The sequence below is a fragment of the Musa acuminata genome, chromosome BXJ1-5 (genome assembly GCF_036884655.1).
Source record: "Musa acuminata AAA Group cultivar baxijiao chromosome BXJ1-5, Cavendish_Baxijiao_AAA, whole genome shotgun sequence".
Classification (NCBI taxonomy): domain Eukaryota; kingdom Viridiplantae; phylum Streptophyta; class Magnoliopsida; order Zingiberales; family Musaceae; genus Musa; species Musa acuminata.
Window position 1 is genome coordinate 45,975,504 of NC_088331.1, and position 23,229 is coordinate 45,998,732.

The window sequence follows — 23,229 nt, forward strand, 5'->3', positions numbered from 1 at the left end:
CTTATGTAGGAATGGATCTTTTAATTTTGTTCAAAAATATGTTGAAGACTTAATGAAAGTTTGATAGTCCTGTTTTAATTAATTTTGATGATCATTTCAGGTTTGTAAAGATAAGTTGTGTGTAATCGTTATGCAAAGGTTAAACTACCCAGAAATAGTTCATCTAAGTAGTATTTTGAGGGTTTTTCTAGCTCCACAAAGTGATGTGGAGTGTAAGTTAGTACAACACATAGGAGCTATCCGGGTGGCACATAGTTGGATGGGCTTTTAGGGTAATGTCTAGGCTAATTTGCTATCTTATTTCACAATAGTGTCATGTGGGCACTTGTGGGGACTTTGTGTCGCGACGGACCACCTTAGACACTTTGTCATATAACCGTTCAAAGCTTACAAATTTCATATTTTTAACTTGCATTGCCTATCAAGTGTTTAATAAAATTAGTATTTATAGATCTTGAGTTAAATGTTATATTGAACTTATCTTCTCTTTTGTAAATCCTTAAGAGACCATAAGAGATTTCGAGAAGGTTGATCCTTCGTAGAGGGACACACAAGAGTGCTACACGACTTAGGCAAAACCAGCTAAGTTTGTGACATATGAGATCAAAGCGAGACAAGGATACCTAGAAATACTTAGCATATAAACGTTGAGGGACCTAGCGAGACTGCGTGGAGGGAAACTAGCATACGCAACCGTTTAGGGGAAAGCAAGGACATAGACATAGGAAAAAGAGTTGCTCAAATGAGTGAGCATCTGAGATTAGCATTCAAAGGAATGGCTAACCTTTTGTGTAAGAGGTACCATGAAAACAAGCGAGTTATAAAGAACGTATAGTGCATAAAAGTTGCGATAGTTGAATTCGAGCTATAATATGATGTTGGTAATCAAACTTGATGGGTTGTGCTGAAGGCAAGTGAGGTGCGTGATAATGGATGAGATCGTGGAAGATGGGATGAGTTGCTTAATGACTGAAAGAGATGTATTCATGGCAACCGAATCTTGGCACCATTGAAACTTTCTCATTAACATAGAAAAAAATACGTTTATAGGAGGTTGAAGTCTGCATCGAGTTTAATATGTTGCTAAGCCTTGAAAGGCACAATTGAGGTTATATTGGCGAAGAGTCACAATTTAACAAAGTGCATTCGTAGGGATGGAACAGTGCATAATTTATTCAGTAAGGCAAAGTAGTTCAAGGGGATAGTGATCCTTGAAACTTTAAAAGAGAAGGATGCAAAGAAAGTTTTGAATCTCGGATTTTGATGATGAAACCAATTGATGTGTTTATGATCTGATCTATGTTTTGAGTAACGTAGGAAGCTTTGATCAGAGAGAGACACTTAAAGTATGAAGAATCATGTTGGGCCAGAGTATAACATGTCAGAAGATTAGACGTCGAGTCGGAGGATCGGTTAACGTATTGGCAGAAGGCTTCGGGCCATGGGTTTAGGCATCATGCCAAGAAGAGCAAAAATTGTGCTAAGAAAATCAGAGTTGTGGAGGTCAACTGGCCGATTGGGCAATAGGTCGCAAGAGAGGACGATGCGCCGAAGAATCGGATGAAGCGTCGATGAACCAATGATATGCCGGACAATATTTGATTTAAGCTTTGTAATAATTATTTAGATCAAAGTAAGTTTTAGGTGTAATTGGGTTGGAATTGAGCCAACTCAATTAGAGGCCAATTGGGCCTAAGTTTGGGCTGTGTTGGTCCAAGTGAAAGGCCCAAACAATAACACAACAGATGGAACCATCGGTGGTACAATCTTCGAGACTATATCAGGCGGTGGTACCGCCCAGACTTAATCTTTGAGATTGTCAAGCAGTGGTACCGCCAGTATGGGCGGTGGTACCACATAGACATAGCCTCCCAAGCGGTAGTACTATTAGACTGGGTGGTGGTACTGCCCAACACAAGCGATGGTACCACTAGTACCCCGAAAATCGAGGATGAGATACTTTTAGACTCCAAGTTTGAATCCACTTGAGGCTTATAAATACCTCTCTCATCCTTGGTTAATACTGTAACATCCCCCATTTTTGAAAATTTAGTAAAATATTTGTTTGTAAAAAATAAGGATTATTTAATAATTATTTTATATTAAATAATATTATATTAAAGTTTATGGCTAAGGACCTAAGAGTAAATATTAAAATTTTGATATGATTTATAGAATATTCAGAATTGAGTAAATAAAAAATAAAATAAAACAAAAAAAATATAGTGGACATGTGTCACTAGCTAACCTAAGGTTGGTGCCACTTATCTTTGCTCTAAAGATGACACCTAGCCCCTTTCATGCATGCATGACACCTTGCAACTTTTGCATTAGCCAAAACCCAAATAATTAGATGAAAAGTTAAAGAAAATAAACCTGAAGAGTTGCAGCCAACGTGAGTTTGAGAAGAGAAGGGAAGAAGAAGAAGAAGAAGAGGAATTGAAGAAGAAGATTTGATTGAGGTTTTGCATCAACTCCCCCCATTTGGGAATCAAATTTGTTTAAGGCAAGTGTTCTAATCTCTTCCTACAGAATTCCTAATCTCTGTTTTCCTTTTAATTCTTCATAAATGCAAAAGATTTCAGCTTAGTACCAAACCGTTCTTTCCTTTTGATACAAAGCCATGAATCTGAAATTTTTCGGTAATCTGACTTCTGTACATTGTTTTCGACCTAACTTTTAGCACTAAACTCTGATTTAGGTAAAACCTATTCCATTTGAAAGTAGACTCAAATATCTTTATTTTGACACTAAGATTTAATGATTTGGAGTTTAAATGCCTACTAAGACTTCTGTTTCAATTAACCCTACAGATTCTGCAAAATAGAGACTGAAATTTCTGACCTCTTGTTGCTTAACTACTTATAACTTTCTGCTGTGAACTCAGATTCATACAAAGTATGATTTATTCGAAGCTAGACTCAAAATGCTTTCTTTATATACCTGATTTGAAATTTTTGGATTAGAATTGCTAACTGAAACATCTGCTTTCATCGACCCTATGGATTCAGTAAAACAGAGCTAATATTTTCTGACCTTTAGCTACGAAATTATCTGTAACTCCCGGTTGTAAATTCCAAATCTTGTAAAGCTTGATTTGCATAAAACTAGATTGATAAAGCTTTCTAATGACACATATTTTGCATAAATTGGAGCATAATTGGTTATCGAAATAGTTCATACAATGTCCCTATCAAATTCTGCCAGAATCGAGCTTTAGTCGATTTCGGCTCTCCTTGTTTCTTCTCTTTGGAAATCGATTTCGGCAAACACTCTTCAGTTAAGCTTTACATTATTACCTTAAATTCCTGTATACTTTTGTCCTTTATTTATTTGTCTGCAGCTATCATCTAAAGTTCATGTTTCCAGCGTAATGATTCGGCACATGCATCCCATTGTTCCGCATTTGCTTTCGATATGTGCCTCTTCCAGTTTCATTTCTTTGGATATTGAATTCATCTAACTTTCTTATTTCAATTGAGCCATATGTGATTTCTTGAAATCCTTGTATACTCCTGCTTTTGTTTCCTTTTAAATCTGAATACATTTGTGAAAGATTCTGTTTGTATCGTATTGACTCGAAAGGCATATGTACATTTCGTTGTTCCGCATGTGCTTCTGATATGTGTCAATGTTATTGTTCATACTACACTTTTGTACTCTGGTGTCTTGTGGGATATTGTGAACCTTTGCCAGAAATGGTAAAGGGAGTTATGCTTAGAGCCCGCGATTGCTCTGCCGGCCCCATTGACTTCACTCAGACGTGGGTGGATGGAGCTCCCAGACGTGGGAGACTTATGCGTGGTCATCCAGAAATGGATGGACCATATTATGTTATGATCCCACTTCACCTTCTATCTGTTTGATATAAAATTCAGAGCCGACCTAGCACTTGGGCAGGGTGAGAGGGCTCGAGTAGGAAAGGGCTACCCGTGGATGGAGTCGAGAACTCATCACGGCGTGGAGCCACCACTGAGTTAATCCTCACATGCAGTATGCTAGAGTACGACGTTTGAGCTTCTATTTCATATTTGTTCTTTGATATATTCTAAAATGCTTCTTATGCTTCCGAAATATTTCCATATGCCATTGATACGTTCTGAAGCATTTCATTCACCATTGATATGTTCCGAATATTTTCATATGCCATTGATATCTAAAATGCTCTTTACGTCCTTGTTATGCCTTGAAATTACCATATGTCATCGATATGCTCCTTATGCCAATGATATGCTCCAATTTCCTTTCTCCTATTGTTATATCTAATGCCTGTTTTTGAACGAGGTAAACCTTTGTGATTTTATATCAAATGAGATGACTTCAAATGAAGACTTGTATTTCTACTTTTGTATCTTGATACTAAGCTTGCTTGAACTTCTCCTATCGCCATGGATATGTTAGACGCTTGCTGAGCTCTTTATGCTCACCCCGTTGCTATATAAATTTTTCAGGGTAGCTTGTCACGCACTGAAAAGCTAAAATTGGGTTAAAGCAATGAAAGGCTAGAAGATTTTTGAGCTAATCTTTGTTGGATGATGGTTTTTGTTGTATAGTAAACTTTACTTCTGATGTAATGTTAAGGATCTATTGATACTTATATGTTGTAAAATGTTAAAGGACCGCTCATGTGTATGGAATGATAAGTTTAATATGTGTAAGGATAAGAACTCATGGTAAACAATTATCTTTTTGTGATTGTATATACTTCTATGATTATGGATTTGTGGTGTGGTTGATGTTTAGTTGAGTTGTCTTTGGATTTTGTGAATCTCTGAGTGAAGTGGATTATGATTATGTAATGTACAGGTTTATGAATTGTGAATAGAGATTTTTTGAATGATTCTTAGTATCCTCAAATTGTTAGATTGGATCCTGGATTGAATTGATTGATGAATTATAATATTATTGATTTTTAGACAGGGTCACACTTCCTGAATGTGATAATTCAGGGGGGGCGTGACAAATACACACAAGCACAAAGAGCTTAAAAGTGGAAAAACACTGTAGTAATCAAATGAGAGATCCCCTCATCTAGTTCAAAGTTTAGAATTCTATTTAGGGATAAATGAGTACTTGTAAAAGGTTGTCTCCTAAACTTGTGAAAAGGAGAAGATGGGTGTAAAAGAGTAGTTGTTCTTCGTTCATTGAAAGAAGATCGGTAGTGGAAGCCGATGGCCTCGAGTAAAGAGGAATCGGGAGTGGATGTAGGTCACGATAACCGAACCAATATAAAAATATCATTTGTATTTCCTTATACTAGAAACTGAAGTCTTACTTTCACTATGCTTTTGTAAGCTTTCAAGTTAAGCATCTTTCATATACATTTTTATCGTATGAAGATTTTCGACTCGACGTAATTTTACCGCTGCACTAATTCCCTCTCCCCCCCCTCTTAGTGTCGACTTGATCATAGCAGAAAAAAGTTGCTCCAATGGGACTGATATCTAAGATGGATAGGTCTCAATTTTCTAGAAAGAGAATCATGTGTAACGGACTGCACATGTTAAGGAGGTATACTTCAACACAACAACTCCACAAAGCTCAACGGACCAAGCGAGCGATAAGGAGACATCACATGATCTCACATGAAGTAATGCATTGGTGGATGCATTGTAAGATTATAGGAGCGACCCAAGGCCAATACCAAACAAAGACACACATAGAGTCGATATTGAGATTAGACTCAATAGAGGGCTAACCTATGGAATAGTGAGTGCGAGGGCCCTTATCAACACAATGAAACATAAGGAGTGGAGTAACTTGGATGAAACTTAGTAAAGTGCCCAAGTCGTATAAAGGGATTGACACAGAAGGTGAAACATAGAGTGGATGCACAAAACTTTTCTTTGACAGATGTCAACAGCATAAACTCTTGTAGAGTAAGAATGGGATCATATCATTCCATGGGTCTCTTATTTTGATAGAGTGGACTCAACCTATATAGTGTCAAAGTTGAAGGAAGCTTCGAGACACACCTTATCTCAGTGAAGTAGTTGACGGATGAACTAATGTGACTTAACTTGTGAAGGCGAAGCTAAGGTCAAAAGGCCTTAGTACGAGGTAAGAGGACAACAGGCAGATAGTCTTAAAGAATATGCTATAATGTTACCATTCGAGTTGCCATAAAAAAAGCAGTGCACAACAGATATTGTAAGGCCTAGGATCTAAATAATAGCGCTTCAACTTTAGCAAAGTCAATGGACTTCGAGAGCAGCTAAGCAATGGACTATTGTAGAACTATTCTTCATACGGGTGTGACCCAAGATCAGGTGGATGAAAGTCGATTACTAAAAGAGCAAACATAATCGGAGGTGGCGGAGGCCTTACAATATGCTGGTAGTAGCCACACATGGAGAGATCGTAGTCCAAGTTCATCCTATAAAAATCAGAATGCAATGAAGATATCATCATAATACAACATATTGCTGTAGATAAAGGTGAAATAGTTCAAGATAATATGACACACATAAGAGAAGTCCCGCGAGGGACTTAATCATATGGAGGTATGATCATGAGCTACTAGGAGCTCCACTTTAGTAAACAATACAATGATAATAACAATTATGGATTCAATAAGTGAATGTCAAGGTAGCGTAGATATAGGTTTTTATGTGTGCATCGAATTTTGCATCAGATGAATGCATTGATCATATCGAAGGGAAATTCTAAGTGTAAGTATTAGTGAGTCTCATTGGGACAAGCTTTATCATATAGAGGTATGATCGGGGTGGCTGAATAGTTGGATTACTCCAGAGCACATATTCACTTAAGGAAGTCCAACAAGTCAGAGGACAAAGCCAAGTAAACGTATATTGCTATCAAGGAAGCTAAGGAGAATAGAATTGACACGAGCCTTGCAACATGATGGCGGAGGCAATGCATGAGAGTTATAGTCTATCTTTCCATGAACCAAGGGGAACTGTTCAAAGAACACAAAGGTGTTGAAGCAAGGGGTCGAAAGGGGCAACGAAGTAAGACAAGTCCAAAGGGACATACCTACCTAAAACCGAGTGTCGGCTAGAATGAAGATGGACTCGAAGGTGTGCTACAGTATTGCAGAGGCGGATCAATCAATTGTGAAGAAACAGACAAAGATGCGAGGTAGTAGATTGTAGGGCTATAGGAATGATAATACCCGGGAGCTACCTAGTTGATACATAATTGGATCGGCTTTTGGGGTAGTATTTAGGGTCGGTTCCATACCTTATTTCATAATAGTATCATGTGAACACTTGTATGGATTTTAGGCCATGGTGGATCATCTTGGACTCTTTTTCGTACGATCATTCTGTAAAATCTATATTTATAACTTATATTACCTATCAAATACTTATGGAAATAACTATGAGTTGAAGAAGGTTGACCTTTAGTGATAGATAGATATATAAAGGTATTTTATAATTTAATTAAAATCAACTAAGTTAATAACAGAACGTATAATGCGAGTGTTTTGTTCTTATAGCTTACACTAGTAAGCTAGGGGATTCTATGCATAAGGGCATGCTCAAGATGGCAGCCAGTTCATGTCGAGGACACAATGGGCCACGAATGCTCAACCTAAGCAACAATTGTTTGCAAGCCACCCTTGCGAAGGCTTAGCATGAGAGTCAAGTCTTTTGAGAATCTCCTACCCGATGAGGCCCTTCTTCTTCTTTCAACTCTCGATCGATACTACAAATACCCACACACCCCATCCTCTCTCTCCATCCCCTCCACAGTCGTCCTCGAGTCTCTTCAAACATAATGGCCTTCGTCCCGCCTCGAATGCCACCGCGTCCATTTGCGCCACCTCCTCCAAAGGTATCCCCGTCTATACCACCTCCGCCGAATCGCCGGAGCCCCCCACCACCCTCACCTTCGAAGCAAACACCACCTCCACCACCTCGCCGCAGACCCCCGCCACCCCCACCTCCGAAGAAAGCCCCACCGCCACCAACTCGCCGCAGCCCCCCGCCACCCCCACCTCCGAAGAAAGCGCCACCACCACCGCCTAGAAGGATGGCCCCGCCTCCGCCGAAGCTGCCACCGCTACAGCCGCCTCCGGCACCCGTCCGCCCTCCACCACTGGTGCCGCCGCCACCGAGCCCGAACCACACTGTCATCATCGTCGTGTTCGTCTCCCTCGGCGGCCTTCTCCTCCTCGCATGCCTCGCGGCGGCACTGTTTTGCTGCATCAAGAAGAGAAAGAAGAAGATGGCGTTCGCCGTGGACGTGGCGGACCGTGTGCATGTCCACGAGACTGTCGTTCCAGGACCCCATGGCCAACAACTGGCGACCCGGTCGATCGACGAAGATGTCAAAGTCCATGAGGTGTTCAAGAAGGGCGCGGTGACCGGTGAAGCTTCACATAGTGAGCCTGCATCGGGGAAACAACGCTCGAGCAGCAGGATCGGCGGCGCTGGCCCTCCTGTGACGAGTCGCCACCACCTTCTTTAGCACAAAGGCTAGCAGACAACAGAAATGGTCGCCAAAGCTCTGAGAAATATGCATGATGGTTGAATAAGTGTGCTTATTTGATTGTGTTCCTGTTTACACTTCCGTTCATTCCATTCATTGTTATCTGCTGTGTGTGTATTATGATTCTTTAAGAGCTGTATTCATTTGCAGATAAGTAATTCGTTCCTCGTATTCGATTTGGATGAATTTTAGATTCTTGTGGCTACCATCAAAGTGATTAGTTTAGGGCATAACTTGGAGTTACGAGATTGTTTTGGATGGTGGCAGGTGCAGAACCTGCATAAAACTTTCAGAAGAGGCATATTGACCATGCTCATTGGATCATCAACCATGAGCATATTTTTTTGACAAGATATTTTACGAAAATTTTATATGTTAAACAAAGAATAAAAGGAGGAACTTTTTTACATATTTGAAGTCTATGATGTGGCGAGATTAAACATATTTTCGCTAGGAAAGAAGTTATTTTCAACGACATATATATCCTTAGTTGAGTATATAACTAAATTCTGTGATTGTCATTATCTGACAAAGTTATTTCTTTTTTATTTATATATGTATGAAGCGCATTGTCTTTCATACACTTTTGACTTTCATCAATAATGATGATATCGCTAATAGAATAACCATTTCAGTTATCTCTCCTCTTTTAAGTTTAACCAATTTAAGACGATCACATTACATTTGTCAACTATCTATTTGGCTAATCTCATTATATATTTGGCTAATAAAAGCGCTAGTCATTCTTCGAATGAATATATTTCTTTAAATAGTTATGATTTTTTATGATTTAAAATAAGCTTCTCACAATTTGTGTTCAAGATTTTCAATGACTATTTAAATGTAATTTTAAATAATTCATGAGAGAAGCTTATTGGAAATATTCATTTTAGCCCTATGAAAGAATTATATGAACAATTTCAAGTCAATAATATTGGAAATATTCATTTTAGCCCTATGATTTTGATCATTGATCACTTAAGCCCTTATGATTTATTTGTGTCTAAAATAACTCTTATATTTTAAAAAATATAGCATATAAGTCCCTCCCGTCAAATTTAAGTTAACAGAAGTTAGAGTTTATTTACATGATATGCTAACTCATATAAATCATTAATATAATGAGATATATTATTTATTTATTTTTTAAAATAAGACTACCACTAATAACAGGAGGAGACATCGTCGTGGAAGTAACTACCGATAGCAGCACCAAGCTGCTATTGCCTAGCAGGGCATCGTATGCACACAACCTCTCCTGCGCTAACAATGAGCTCAAGAACTTCTGGTCCTACCTTAGGTGGATGTGCCTCGACTAGTTTGATGCTAGACATATATGCTAGTCATAGGTGCCCAGCAAGCCAATCACGTGAGTGATGGCACGTGTGACTTGATACAGAATCTTTTTGCTTACTATATTTTGGCGTATATCACTTTATAACTATTGCATAAATGCATATATATATTGTGATGTCCTTGGATTTGTGCAATGGGAATCGGATCATGATGAGATCACGATAATGAGATCGATTCACCTTTAAACACATATCCTAAATAATCCCGGTCATAGGTTACTCGAGAGGGACATCGTGATAACCGGATAGACTGGTGTGCTGTATACCCGTCCATATGATGGATGCAGCTGGTCTCATAGCTGCTCGTGTAGGGACACTAGGGATACAGTACAGGTGCTCATTGGAGAATGAGTTCACTGATTGATCCGCTTACGGAATGCTGGATGGTTGATGATGCCTTATTGTCAGACAGCGATTCCGTAGTCCTAGTGGTGTATCTGGTCCTTAGACTTGAGACACCAAGGATGTCCTGTATGAGTGCTCCACTCTTTGATACCAGACTTATAGGTTTGGCTGTCCCAGATCTAGTACAGCTGGTCATTGGGAGTGGTAGTTGACCTTACGAGGGCTATTGAGTGTCGACAGAGGATCATCCACTCTCGGCGTCATGAGAGGAATATCCCATGTGTTCTTGCTCAGACAAATCCCTGGCCAGGGTCATTCGGGTTGAGAGAGAAAGAGTTCTCCGGGAGAATCCGATTAGAGCGAGACTCGAGTAGAAACCGTATGGGTCTGACAACACCATGCTCGATATACGGTCTTTGGGATATTAGATGGATGAGGGATTATAGGTACACGGTAACTGAGGACAGACAGGTCCAATGGATTGGATTCCCTTGTATCGTCTAGGGACTACGGCGTAGTGGCCTAGTACGTCCGTAGTCGATGAGTCGAGTGAATTATTACAGAGATAATAATTCACTGAGTTAGAAGGAGTTCTGGCAGGTATGACTCACGGCCAGCTCGATATTGGGCCTAGAGGGTCACACACATATGGTAGGCATTGCGATGAGTAGAGGTTCGGATATGAGATATCCGACGGAGCCCTTGTCTTATTGGATGCAGATCCAATACCCACTAGGGAAGGACCCATTAGGGTTTGACACGGGATCTCTATAAATAGGAGGGATTCACAGCCTCATAGGCTAGACTCTTTGCTTGCCTTTCCTATTCTCCTCTCCCTCTCCACCTCAGAGTAGGCCTGAAGTTTTGAGGAGCGTCGTCGCAACCCTGCTGTGTGGATCACCGCTAGAGAGGAGGACGCTTGGCCTCCTTCACCCTCTCCTAAGGATCTGCAAGAAAATAGGGTATACGCAGTTTTGTGTTTTGCGGATTTTTTGCGCACCAATCTTCGCACGACGACGAACATCTTTTTGGGAATCGGGGATTTTTGTTTTCTTGTTCTTCCGCTGCGCATATGATGTCGCCCCCCAATGATTTCCCAACAATATAGTGGTCTCCTGGTCCCTTCTTTCTCCTCTTGGGCGTCTTCGTCTTCATTCCCTCTCACTTTATCCTCTTTTGTGCCCCCACCCATTGCGCCTATGACGTTATGGTTTAGCTCTCCCTCACCTCCGCCTCCGGCCTTTGCCGCTTTCTCTTCCTGGACAAGATGGTCCTTAATTCTTTTTTAAATTTAAATTATATATGTTATTATATTAATAATTTATTAGGAGTCAGCATACCAAGTAAGCAGACTTTAATATTGTTGAATCTCGTATTTTGATGATGAAACCAATTGATAATTATGTTTATGTTTTAATCTGCGTTTTGAGTGACGCATGATGCTTCGATCAGGATGAGACAATTAAAGCAGGAAGAATCATGTTGTGCCAAGAGAAAACATGTCAGAAGATTGGACGTCGGGCCGGAGGATCGGTCGACGTATCGATAGAAGGTTTCAGACCATGGGTTCGGGCATTAGGCCAAGAAGAGCAAAAATTATGCCAAGGAAATCAGAGTTGTGGAGGTCAACTAGCCGATTGGGCAATAGGCCGCAAGAGAGGATGATGCGCCGAAGAATCGAACAAAGCGTTGATGAACCAATGACATACTGGACAATATTTGATTCAAGCTTTATAATAATTATTTAGATCAAATTAGGTTTTAGGTGTAATTGGGTTAGAATTGGACCAACTCAATTAAGGGCCAATTGGGACCAAGTTTGGGTTGTGTTAGGCCAAGTGAAAGGCCCAAACAGTGACCCAACAGATGAAACCATTGGTGGCACAATCTTTAAGACTATGTTAGGCGGTGATACCGCCCAGACTCAGTCTCTGAGACTGTCAAACAGTGGTACTACTAGTTTGGGCGATGGTACCGCCAAAATAGTCTCCCAAGCAGTAGTACCATCAGACTGGGTGGTGGTACCACCCAACACAAGCGATGGTATAGCTAGTACCCCGAAAATCGAGGATGTGACACTTTTAGGCTCCAAGTTTAAATTCACTTGAGGCCTATAAATACCCCTCTCATCCCTGGTTAATACACATAAGCACAAAGAGCTTAAAAGTGGAAAAACACTATAGCAATCACTTGAGAGATCCCCTTATCTAGTTCTAAGTTTAGAATTCTATTTAGGGATGAGTAAGTATTTGTAAAAGGTTGTCTCCTAAAATTGTGAAAAAGGAGAAGAGAGGTGTAAAAGAGTAGTTATTCTTCGTCCATTGAAAGAAGATAGGTAGTGGAAGCCGATGGCATCGAGTGAAGAAGAATCGGGAGTGGATGTAGGTCATGATGACCAAACTACTATAAAAATCTTGTTTGCATTTCCTTCATGCTTTTTCCTATACTGTAAACTGAAATCTTACTTTCACTATGCTTCTGTAAGCTTTCAAGTTAAGCATCTTTTGGATATGTTTTTATCGTATGAAGATTTTCGACTCAACGTAATTTTACCGCTGCACTAATTCACCCACCACCACCCCCCTCCCCCCCTCTCCCCCACCTCTTAGTGTCGACTCGATCATAATAGAAAAAAGTTGCTCCAATGAGACTGATATCTAAGATGGATAGGTCTCAATTCTCTAGAAGGAAAATCATGTGTAACGAATTGCACATGTTAAGGAGGTATACCTCAACATAACAACTCCACAAAGTTTAACGGACCAAGTGAGCAATAAGAAGATATCACATGATCTCACATGAAGTAAGGCATTGGTGGATGCATTGTAAGATCAAATATAGGAGCGACCCAAGGCCAACACCAAACGAAGACACACATAGAGTCGATATGGAGATTAGACTCAACAGAGGGCTAACCCATGGAATGGTGAGTGCGAGAGCCATCATCAACACAATGCAACCCAAGGAGTGGAGTAACTTGGATAAAACTTAGTAAAGTGCCCAAGTCATATAAAGGGATTGACATAAAAGGCGAAACATAGAGTGGAGGCACAAAACTTTTATTCGACAGAGGTCAAGGGTATAAACTCTTGTAGAGTATAAACTCTTGTAGAGTAAGAATGAGATTATATCATTCCATGGGTCTCTTATTTTGATAGAGCGGACTCAACCTATATAGTGTCAAAGTCGAAGGAAGCTTCGAGACACAAACCTTATCTCGGTGAAGTAGTTGACAGATGAACTAATGTGACTTAACTTGTGGAGGCGAAGCTATGGTCAAAAGGTCTTAGTACGGGGCAAGAGGACAAGAGGTATATAGTCTTAAAAAATATGCTACAATGTTACCATTCGAGTTGCCATAAAGGAAGCAGTGCACAACAGAGATTGTGTTTGGGGTAGAGGCCTAGGATCTAAATAATGATGCTTCAACTTTAGCAAAGTCAATGGACTTCGGGAGCTGCTAAGCAGTGGACTATTCTATAACTATTCTTCATCCGGGTGTGACCTGAGATCAGGTGGACGAAAATCGATTACTAAAAGAGCGAATATAATCGGAGGTGGTGGAGGCCTTACAATATGTTGGTAGTAACCACACATGGAGAGATCGTAGTCCAAGTTCATCCTATAAAAATTAGAATGCAATGAAGATATCATCAGAATACAATATAATACTGTAGATAAAGGCGGAATAGTTCAAGACAATACGACACATACAAGAGAAGTCTCGTGAGGGACTTGATCGTATGGAGGTATGATCATGAGCTACTAGGAGCTCGACATTAGTAAACAATACAATGACAATATCAACTATAGATTCAATAAGTGAATGTCAAGGTAGCGTAGTTATGAGTCTTTGTGTGTGCATCGAATTTTGCATCAGATGAAAGCATTGATCATTAGTATATTGAGGCTATGTACCACCGAAGGGAAATTTCAAGTGCAAGTACTAGTGAGTCTCATTGGGACGAGCTTGATCATATAGAGGTATGATCGGAGTGGCCGGATAGTTTGATTACTCCAGAGCTCATATTCACTTAAGGGAGTCCAACAAGTCAGAGGACAAAGCTAAGTAAATGTATATTGCTATCAAGGAAGCTAAGGAGAATAGAATTGACACGAGCCTTGCAACATGATGGCGGAGGCAATGCATTAGAGTTATAGTCTATCTTTCCATGAACCAAGGGGAACTGTTCAAAGAACACAAAGGTATTAAAGCAAGGGGTCGAAAGGGGCAACGAAGTAAGACAAGTTCAAAGGGAGTCATCTACCTAAAACTGAGTGTCGGCTACAATGAAGATGGACTCGAAGGTTTGCTACAGTGTCGCAGAGGTAGATCAATCAATTGTGAAGAAACAGATAAAGATACGAGGTAGTAGATTGTAGGGCTATAGGAATGATAATACCCAGGAGCTACCTAGTTGATATATAATTGGATAGGCTTTTGGGGTAGTATTTAGGGTCGGTTCGATACCTTATTTCATAGTAGTATCATGTGATCATTTGTATGGATTTTAGGCCATGGTGGATCACCTTGGATCCTTTATCGTACGATCATTCAGAACTTGTAAAATCTATATTTATAACTTATATTACCTATCAAATACTTATGGAAATAACTACTTGAGTTGAAGAAGGTTGACCTTTAGTGATAGATATATAAAGGTATTTTATAATTTAATTAAAATCAACTAAGTTAATAACAGAAAGTATAATGCGAGTGTTTTGTTCTTATATGTTACACTAGCAAGCTAGGGGATTCTATGCAAAAGGGCATGCTCAAGATGGCAGCCAGTTCATGTCGAGGACACAATGGGCCACGAATGCTCAACCTAAGCAACAATTGTTTCCAAGCCACCCTTGCGAAGGCTTAGCATGAGAGTCAAGTCTTTTGAGAATCTCCTACCCGATGAGGCCCTTCTTCTTCTTTCAACTCTCGATCGATACTACAAATACCCACACACCCCATCCTCTCTCTCCATCCCCTCCACAGTCGTACTCGAGTCTCTTCAAACATAATGGCCTTCGTCCCGCCTCGAATGCCACCGCGTCCATTTGCGCCACCTCCTCCAAAGGTATCCCCGTCTATACCACCTCCGCCGAATCGCCGGAGCCCCCCACCACCCTCACCTTCGAAGCAAACACCACCTCCACCACCTCGCCGCAGACCCCCGCCACCCCCACCTCCGAAGAAAGCCCCACCGCCACCAACTCGCCGCAGCCCCCCGCCACCCCCACCTCCGAAGAAAGCGCCACCACCACCGCCTAGAAGGATGGCCCCGCCTCCGCCGAAGCTGCCACCGCTACAGCCGCCTCCGGCACCCGTCCGCCCTCCACCACCGGTGCCGCCGCCACCGAGCCCGAACCACACCGTCATCATCGTCGTGTTCGTCTCCCTCGGCGGCCTTCTCCTCCTCGCATGCCTCGCGGCGGCACTGTTTTGCTGCATCAAGAAGAGAAAGAAGAAGATGGCGTTCGCCGTGGACGTGGCGGACCGTGTGCATGTCCACGAGACTGTCGTTCCAGGACCCCATGGCCAACAACTGGCGACCCGGTCGATCGACGAAGATGTCAAAGTCCATGAGGTGTTCAAGAAGGGCGCGGTGACCGGTGAAGCTTCACATAGTGAGCCTGCATCGGGGAAACAACGCTCGAGCAGCACGATCGGCGGCGCTGGCGCTCCTGTGACGGGTCGCCACCACCTTCTCTGGCACAAAGGCTAGCAGACAACAGAAATGGTCGCCAAAGCTCTGAGAAATATGCATGATGGTTGAATAAGTGTGCTTATTTGATTGTGTGCCTGTTTACACTTGCATTCATTCCATTCATTGTTATCTGCTGTGTGTGTATTGTGATTATTTAAGAGCTGTATTCATTTGCAGATAAGTAATTCGTTCCTCGTATTCGATTTGGATGAATTTTAGATTCTTGTGGCTACCATCAAAGTGATTAGTTTAGGGCATAACTTGGAGTTACGAGATTGTTTTGGATGGTGGCAGGTGCAGAACCTGCATATATCATTAACCATGAACATATATGTTAAACAAAGAATAAAAGGAGGAACTTTTTTAGATATTGTAAGTTTATGATGTGGGGAGATTAAACATATTTTCACTAGGAAAGAAGTTATTTTCAACGACATATATATATCCTTAGTTGAGTATATAACTAAACATTAATGATCAATCGCAAATTCTGTGATTGTGACAAAGTTATTTCTTTTTTATTTATATATGTATGAAGCGCATTGTCCTTAAGACACTTTTCACTTTCATCAATAATGATGATATCTCTAATAGAATAACCATTTCAGCTATCTCTCCTATGTAAGTTTAACCAGTTTAAGAGGATCACATTGCATTTGTCAACTATCTATTTGGCTAATCTCATTATAAATTTGGCTACAAAGACCATGATTTTGCTGCTTCCAAGATCAACATCATTTTCAATGTTAAAATCTAATAAAACGCGTGTCATTCTTCAAATGATTATATTTCTTTAAATAGTTATGATTTAAAATAAGCTTCTCACAATTTGTGTTCAAGATTTTCAATGACTATTTAAAAAGTAATTTCAAATAATTCAGATTATTCACTTTTAACATGCAAATATGAAAACTCTTTTATAATAGTATTAATTTATAAAGATGATATGATTATTATGACCAATGATTCTACTGTAACCATAACTAGATTATATAAACAGTTTCAAGTCAATAATATTGGAAAGAGTCAAGATCCATTTTAGTATTATGGTTTTGGTTATCCATCACTTAAGTTCTTATAATTTATTTATATTTAAAATAATCCTTATATTTTTAAAAAATGTAGCATATAAGTTCCTCTTGTCAAGTTTAAGTTAACGGATATTAGAGCTTACTTACGTGACATACTAGCTTAATATCATTAATATAATAATATATGTTATTTAAGTTTTTTTTTTAAATTAAGACCATCAATAGTAGAAGGCGTCATCGTGGAAGCAATCACCAATAACAGCATTGAATCGCTACTACCTAGCAGGCGTCATATGCATGTAGTCTCTCTCGCGTTGACGATGAGCTCAAGAACTTTCGGTACTTCCTCATATAGATGTGTGTCAACTAGTCCGACGTTAAGCATGTAGTGGTCTCCTAATCCCTCTTCCTCTTTTAGGCATCTTCGCCTCCACTATCTCCCACTTCATCATCTCCTACACTCCCACCTGTTACGCCTACGATGTTGTGGTCTAGATTTTAAAATGTTTCAATTTTATAAGAAAATTTTAAAATGAAAGATTTTTTTCTAATTGATTAGATATATTATTATATCAATTATTATATGTTAAAGAATTTCTATTAGCGTGTATATATATATCTTATATTAGATGTATTCAAATAAATCAAAAAAGTGAATCAAACCTGAATTGAATCGGTTCAAAATCGATTTGGTTCGAACCAAGTTATCAATTATTTAGTTTTAAATACTATAAATAATTAGACCAAGATTTTGATTCAACCAATTTATTTAAAAATATTTTTTTATGTAAAATAATAAATCTTTAACCGATTAATCGAACTGAATTAATCAGTTTTGAATAGATTTAGCTAAGTAGATCTGAATTAGTTCTGATTCAAACTACTTTATCTTAATCAAATCGAATGGAAAAAATAGTTTGATTTGGTTCAATCTTTAATGGTCCAGTTGGAATCGATTTGAACATATAATATAATTAATTTATCCAAATATATTGTAAATATAATAGGGATAATTTCACATATAACGACGTGACGATCGATCAATGGGTTGGGCGTTTGGGCTTCTACCATTACCGCCGGTCTTTAGTCCGCCAGATCCTCCAGAGGTGCCCCCGCCAGCCCCCCCACCTCCGGTGCAAGAACCGCCATCCCCACCAACGCCACCACCAGAGCCAGCGCCACAATTGCCGCCAACCCCACCGCCAGGAGTGCCACCTACGCCTATCAGTCCTGCACCACTGGCACTGCCGCCAGCAGGTACCACTTCACAGAGCGCGCACGGCGTCATCATCATCGCCGTCTTCTTCTCCCTCGGCGGCCTTTTATTCCTAGCGTTCTTCACGGCGGCTCTGATTTGCTACGTCAGGAAGGCAAAGAAGAAGATGGCCGCCAAAAGACAAGCTGTGGATGTCCACCAGGCTGCAGTTCGAGGACCCCATCGCCAACAACCGGCTGCTCCGACGTCGATCGACGACGATAACGAAATCCATGAGCTGATGGAGGAGGGCCGGGTGATCGGTGAAACCTCACGCAGAGAGCCTGCGAGGGATGCAGTATTCGAGTAGTGGGGCTGGCGGCGCTAGCCCTTCTAAGTCCGATCACCCCGACCTTCTGGAGCACAAAAGCTAGCAGGCTATTGTGTGCTCGCAAATCAGTGTTACGTCTATTGTTGTTATTTTACGTATTAATTTGCAGATAATAATACTTGTTTCATTGGCTTCTTTGTGTGTGATTTGGACGATTAATTTAGAGCATAACATAGACTGCTTTGTCTATATGTTTCTTTCCCGCCGCCAACGTTCTATATGATCCTTGTTGAAATGCCAAATTTACTGCCTGCAATTGAATCTTCAAGGTCTTTGTATAAGAAGGACCGATGCAGGAATACGAAGCAAAGAGAGGGAGAAAGATTTAAGATTTGAGATTGAGGCAAAAAAGAAGTTATATTACATGTAGATATGCATATCATTGTGTATATTTATCTTTGCTCAAACCATTCATGTTTAAGTAATGATAAGCAGTCCTCAGAGATTATGACAAGCACAGTTTCCCCACCGTACCTCAAGGCGTACAATGCAGAGCGTCTTGTTCTTTATAGCTTACACTCGTAAGCTATAAGTCTGGTTCTGGGGATTCTGTGCAAAAGAGCATGCTCAGGAAGGCAGCCAGTTCATGTCCAAGGACACAATGGGCCATGAATGCTCAACCTAAGCAACAATTGTTTGCAAGCCACCCTTGCGAAGCCTTGGCATGAGAGTCAAGTCTTTTGAGAATCTCCTACCCGATGCGGCGCTTCTTCTTCTTCTGTCAACTCTCGATCGATACTACAAATACCCACACACTCCATCCTCTCTCTCCATCCCCTCCACAGTTGTCCTCGAGTCTCTTCAAACATAATGGCCTTCGTCCCGCCTCGAATGCCACCGCGTCCATTTGCGCCACCTCCTCCAAAGGTATCCCCGTCTATGCCACCGCCGCCGAATCGCCGGAGCCCCCCACCTCCCTCACCTTCGAAGCAAACACCACCTCCACCACCTCGCCGCAGGCCCCCGCCACCCCCACCTCCGAAGAAAGCCCCACCGCCACCACCTCGCCGCAGCCCCCCGCCACCCCCACCTCCGAAGCAAGCGCCACCACCACCGCCGAGAAGGATGGCCCCGCCTCCGCCGAAGCTGCCACCGCTACAGCCGCCTCCGGCACCGGTCCGCCCTCCACCACTGGTGCCGCCGCCACCGAGCCCGAACCACACCGTCATCATCATCGTGTTCGTCTCCCTCGGCGGCCTTCTCCTCCTCGCATGCCTCGCTGCGGCACTGTTTTGCTGCATCAAGAAGAGAAAGAAGAAGATGGTGGCCGCCAAAAGCGAAGACGTGGACGTGGCGGACCGTGTGCATGTCCACGAGACTGTCGTTCCAGGACCCCATGGCCAACAACTGGCGACCCGGTCGATCGACGAAGATATCAAAGTCCATGAGGTGATCAAGAAGGGCGCGGTGACCGGTGAAGCCTCACTTAGTGAGCCTGCATCGGTGAAACAACGTTCGAGCAGCAGGACCGGCGGCGCTGGCCCTTCTGTGACCAGTGACCGCCACTTTCTTGAGCACAAAGGCTAGCAGACAACAGAAATGGTCGCCAGAGCTCTCAGAAAGATGCATGATTCTTGAACGAGTGTGGTTATTCGATTGCGTGCCTGTTTATACTTCTCACCATTCATCGTCACCTACCGTGTGTATTGTGATCATTCAAGAGCTGTATTCGTTTGCAAATAAGTAATACGTTCCTTGTATTCAATTTGGATGAATTCTACATACATTCTTGTGGCTACCATCAGGTGATTAATTTAGTGCATAACTTGGAGTTACGAGATTGTTTATGATGGTGGCAGCTGGTGGGAGACCCTTCGCATAATTTGTAGACCATGAGCTTCATAACATAATTGACCAAAGAACAAAGAAAAAACATATTGATAGTTGTCGATGGATCGAACATAACAACGAAAGTTCCAAACGTTAGACATCGGGTGTAATCTTGATATACTTATCTCAATCATCTTATGATTCATGAGCATGATTAGAGGATAATCAAGCTCTACTCAACCTATATAAACGTATAGCATGCACTCAGCAATACAAAGCATCAACTTATGTTTTCTCTTCGTGGTAACAAAGTCTTCTTACTTCCGGTAAAACTTATCAATGGTAGATTGATTCTCCATGCCCACAGTGTTTTCTCATTGGCATCTCCTCGATCTCCTCCTCACATTGCATGCACACAATAGATAACAATTCATCCTCGTTGCCACGATGACAACAATTACTCTTTCTTATTGGCGAACAACAATCAGTCTCTCCTTATTTGCTCCGATGACAGGTCGCAGCTTTGCTACTCGATGGATAGCTTAATGATTATATTGCTTGTTGTTCTCCTTCTCCAATGATCATCCCCCATCTTGTGATTGTCCTCCAATCATGCTCATGAATCATGGGATGATTGATACAATAGAAATACAATAGTTAAATGTATCAAGTTTATATCATATCAATCATTTGATGTATGTTTTGTGATCGATTCTTTAATAAGTATATTACCTAATATGTATGTATGTATGTATGTCTAGTTAACATGAATATAACATAATAAATATATTACCTTGCATTGGGTAATATACTATTTAGATCTTGTGGATGACTCTATATATCCATTGTGTTTACAGAGATAACGACGTCATCGTGAACGATGGGTTGGGGGATTCCATGGATACCAAGAATACCGCGCTTACCACGGCCTCCGAAGATAGAGCCACCGCCAATTCGTGAACCCTTACCTCCGAAGCCACCGCAGCCACCCCCGGTGGAAAAGCCACAACCCCTACCTCCTAAGAAAGGTCCGCCACCTCCACCTCGGGATATAGTGCTGCCAGCCCCATCGCAGCCAACACCCCCATCTCCGCGGCAACCGGCGGCAACCCCAACTCCGCCCAAAGGAATCTCCCCGCCTTTACCAAGAGTGCCATCGTTCCCGCGGGCTCCACCACTGAGGCTGTGGCCACCCCGCCTCAGTCTAAATGGCCCGCGTGACACCGCCATCGTCGCCGGGGTCGCCTCTCTCGGCGGCCTTTTACTTCTCGCGTTCTTCGTGGCGCTCCTGGTTTGCTGCATCATGAAGAGAACGACGAAGAAGAAGAACGCCAAAGGCAAAACTGTGGACATGGAGGCCATTGAGACTGTACACGAGACTGCAGTTCCAAAACCCCATGGCATCGACGAACACATCGTATTGCAGGAGATGATGAGGATGGCCAAGATGATCAGTGAAGCCTCACGCAGTGAGGTCGAGTGGAAGAAACAACATTGGAGTGGCGGGAATGGCGGAGCCGGCCCTTCTAACGCCGATCACCACGACGTTCTCGAGCACAAAAGCTAGCATGCAAATGTGCGATCGGAGAATGATATCGCATGCGATCATTCTCCATTTTATGTTGATGGGGAGTCGTATGCATGGTCGTTGCTTATCACATGATATAGTATGCTATGAATGATGTCGCATGCGATCATTCTCCATTTTATGTTGATGGGAAATTGCTCACATGATATAGTATTATGCTATGAAACAAACAACTTAGTTTTAGAGTTTTATTAGTACTACACTTTTCTTTTGTTGTATACTTATTTTATCATTTTTATTTGGATGATTTCTCAAAAAATAAAGTTTTGGAGGTTCTTTTATATCATTTTTTTATAATGCTTAAAAGAGAGTTCTTTCTTTATCCAAATGATCATGATAACCTTTGGTCCAAAAAAAAAAACAAAAAAAAGAGATTATTTTTCTGTCAAAATCTCGTTGCGTTAGATCGAATTCAATCGAACAAGTTCAACGTTACATCGAACCGATTATAATATCTATATCTTTGAAAGAAATTAAAGTTTCTTAAATGAACAAAAAATATTATTTTTTTAAAATAAACCTGAATTTAAAATTAAGGAAAAGTAACATTCTTTATTTTGAGATAAGCCATCCAAAATCATTAAAAAAACTCCGGAATAAATTATTTTATAAAATATAAAATATATAATAAAATCAATAATTAAGAATGATAGGAATTTGAATAAATTACAATGATAAACAGTGTAACTTGATAATGCCTATTTTTAAAATAAATAAATGAACTTATTATTATTTTTAAATATATGTACCTAAATTTAAGTTTAAACAGAAAAAAGGAGGATAAATAAATTTTAATTTTAATTAAACCAAAATAATATTATTTTTCATCCAAAATTATTCAATAAGATTTTGACTTGGGAAGCTGTTTTTTTTTTTTAACTTACTAGAGGTATTTTAATTATTTGAAAAAAGAATAATGGGGCCTTATGTGGCATTATAACAAGAGAAAGTTTTAATGAAAAAGAAAAAGCAATCAAATCATTTTTTTCAAATGGGAAAAAAATTTTATTTTTCACAGAGTGCATTTTTTATCATTTAAAAAAGGAATAACTCTCTAATGCTATTACGAAAAAAAAATATTTTAAGGTTTTCTCAAAAAATCATCTTTCTTGTTTCTTTGCTCTTAAGCCAATTTAAGTATTGAGATTGAGAAAAGAAAGAAAAAGTAATAAATAAATTTTTATTTCTTTGCTCTCGAGACAATGTAAGAATTGAGATTGTGAAGAAAGAGAAAGTTGTAAAATCAAAATAGAATTTGAAGAAAATGAAAGGTAACAAATAGGAACTATTGAAGGTCTAAATTGATTGACAAATCATTTTGGATTTTTCCAAAAAAATACCATTTTTATTTTTTGCTATTAAGCTAATTTATGAATTGAGATTGAGAGAAAAAAG

The 23,229-nt window shown here is 40.5% G+C and overlaps 5 protein-coding genes across 5 annotated transcripts; all 5 read left to right on the forward strand.

Moving 5' to 3' along the window:
• Nucleotides 1-7,692: 7,692 nt before the first annotated feature.
• Nucleotides 7,693-8,639, forward strand: LOC135675173 (protein TRACHEARY ELEMENT DIFFERENTIATION-RELATED 7A-like). Its single transcript, XM_065185447.1, has one exon. The coding sequence runs from the start codon at nt 7,744-7,746 to the stop codon at nt 8,434-8,436; it is 693 nt and encodes a 230-aa protein (XP_065041519.1). The 5' UTR covers nt 7,693-7,743; the 3' UTR covers nt 8,437-8,639.
• Nucleotides 8,640-15,152: 6,513 nt separating this feature from the next.
• On the forward strand, nt 15,153-16,062 carry LOC135675174 (protein TRACHEARY ELEMENT DIFFERENTIATION-RELATED 7A-like). The gene has a single exon (XM_065185448.1). The coding sequence runs from the start codon at nt 15,173-15,175 to the stop codon at nt 15,875-15,877; it is 705 nt and encodes a 234-aa protein (XP_065041520.1). The 5' UTR covers nt 15,153-15,172; the 3' UTR covers nt 15,878-16,062.
• A 1,871-nt stretch (nt 16,063-17,933) lies between these two features.
• Nucleotides 17,934-18,455, forward strand: LOC135674023 (protein TRACHEARY ELEMENT DIFFERENTIATION-RELATED 7-like). Its single transcript, XM_065183432.1, has one exon. The coding sequence runs from the start codon at nt 17,934-17,936 to the stop codon at nt 18,453-18,455; it is 522 nt and encodes a 173-aa protein (XP_065039504.1).
• An 804-nt stretch (nt 18,456-19,259) lies between these two features.
• On the forward strand, nt 19,260-20,202 carry LOC135675175 (protein TRACHEARY ELEMENT DIFFERENTIATION-RELATED 7A-like). The gene has a single exon (XM_065185449.1). It carries the CDS (start codon nt 19,287-19,289, stop codon nt 20,001-20,003), a length of 717 nt encoding a protein of 238 aa, XP_065041521.1. The 5' UTR covers nt 19,260-19,286; the 3' UTR covers nt 20,004-20,202.
• A 924-nt stretch (nt 20,203-21,126) lies between these two features.
• Nucleotides 21,127-21,813, forward strand: LOC135674024 (protein TRACHEARY ELEMENT DIFFERENTIATION-RELATED 7-like). Its single transcript, XM_065183433.1, has one exon. It carries the CDS (start codon nt 21,127-21,129, stop codon nt 21,811-21,813), a length of 687 nt encoding a protein of 228 aa, XP_065039505.1.
• Nucleotides 21,814-23,229: the final 1,416 nt, after the last annotated feature.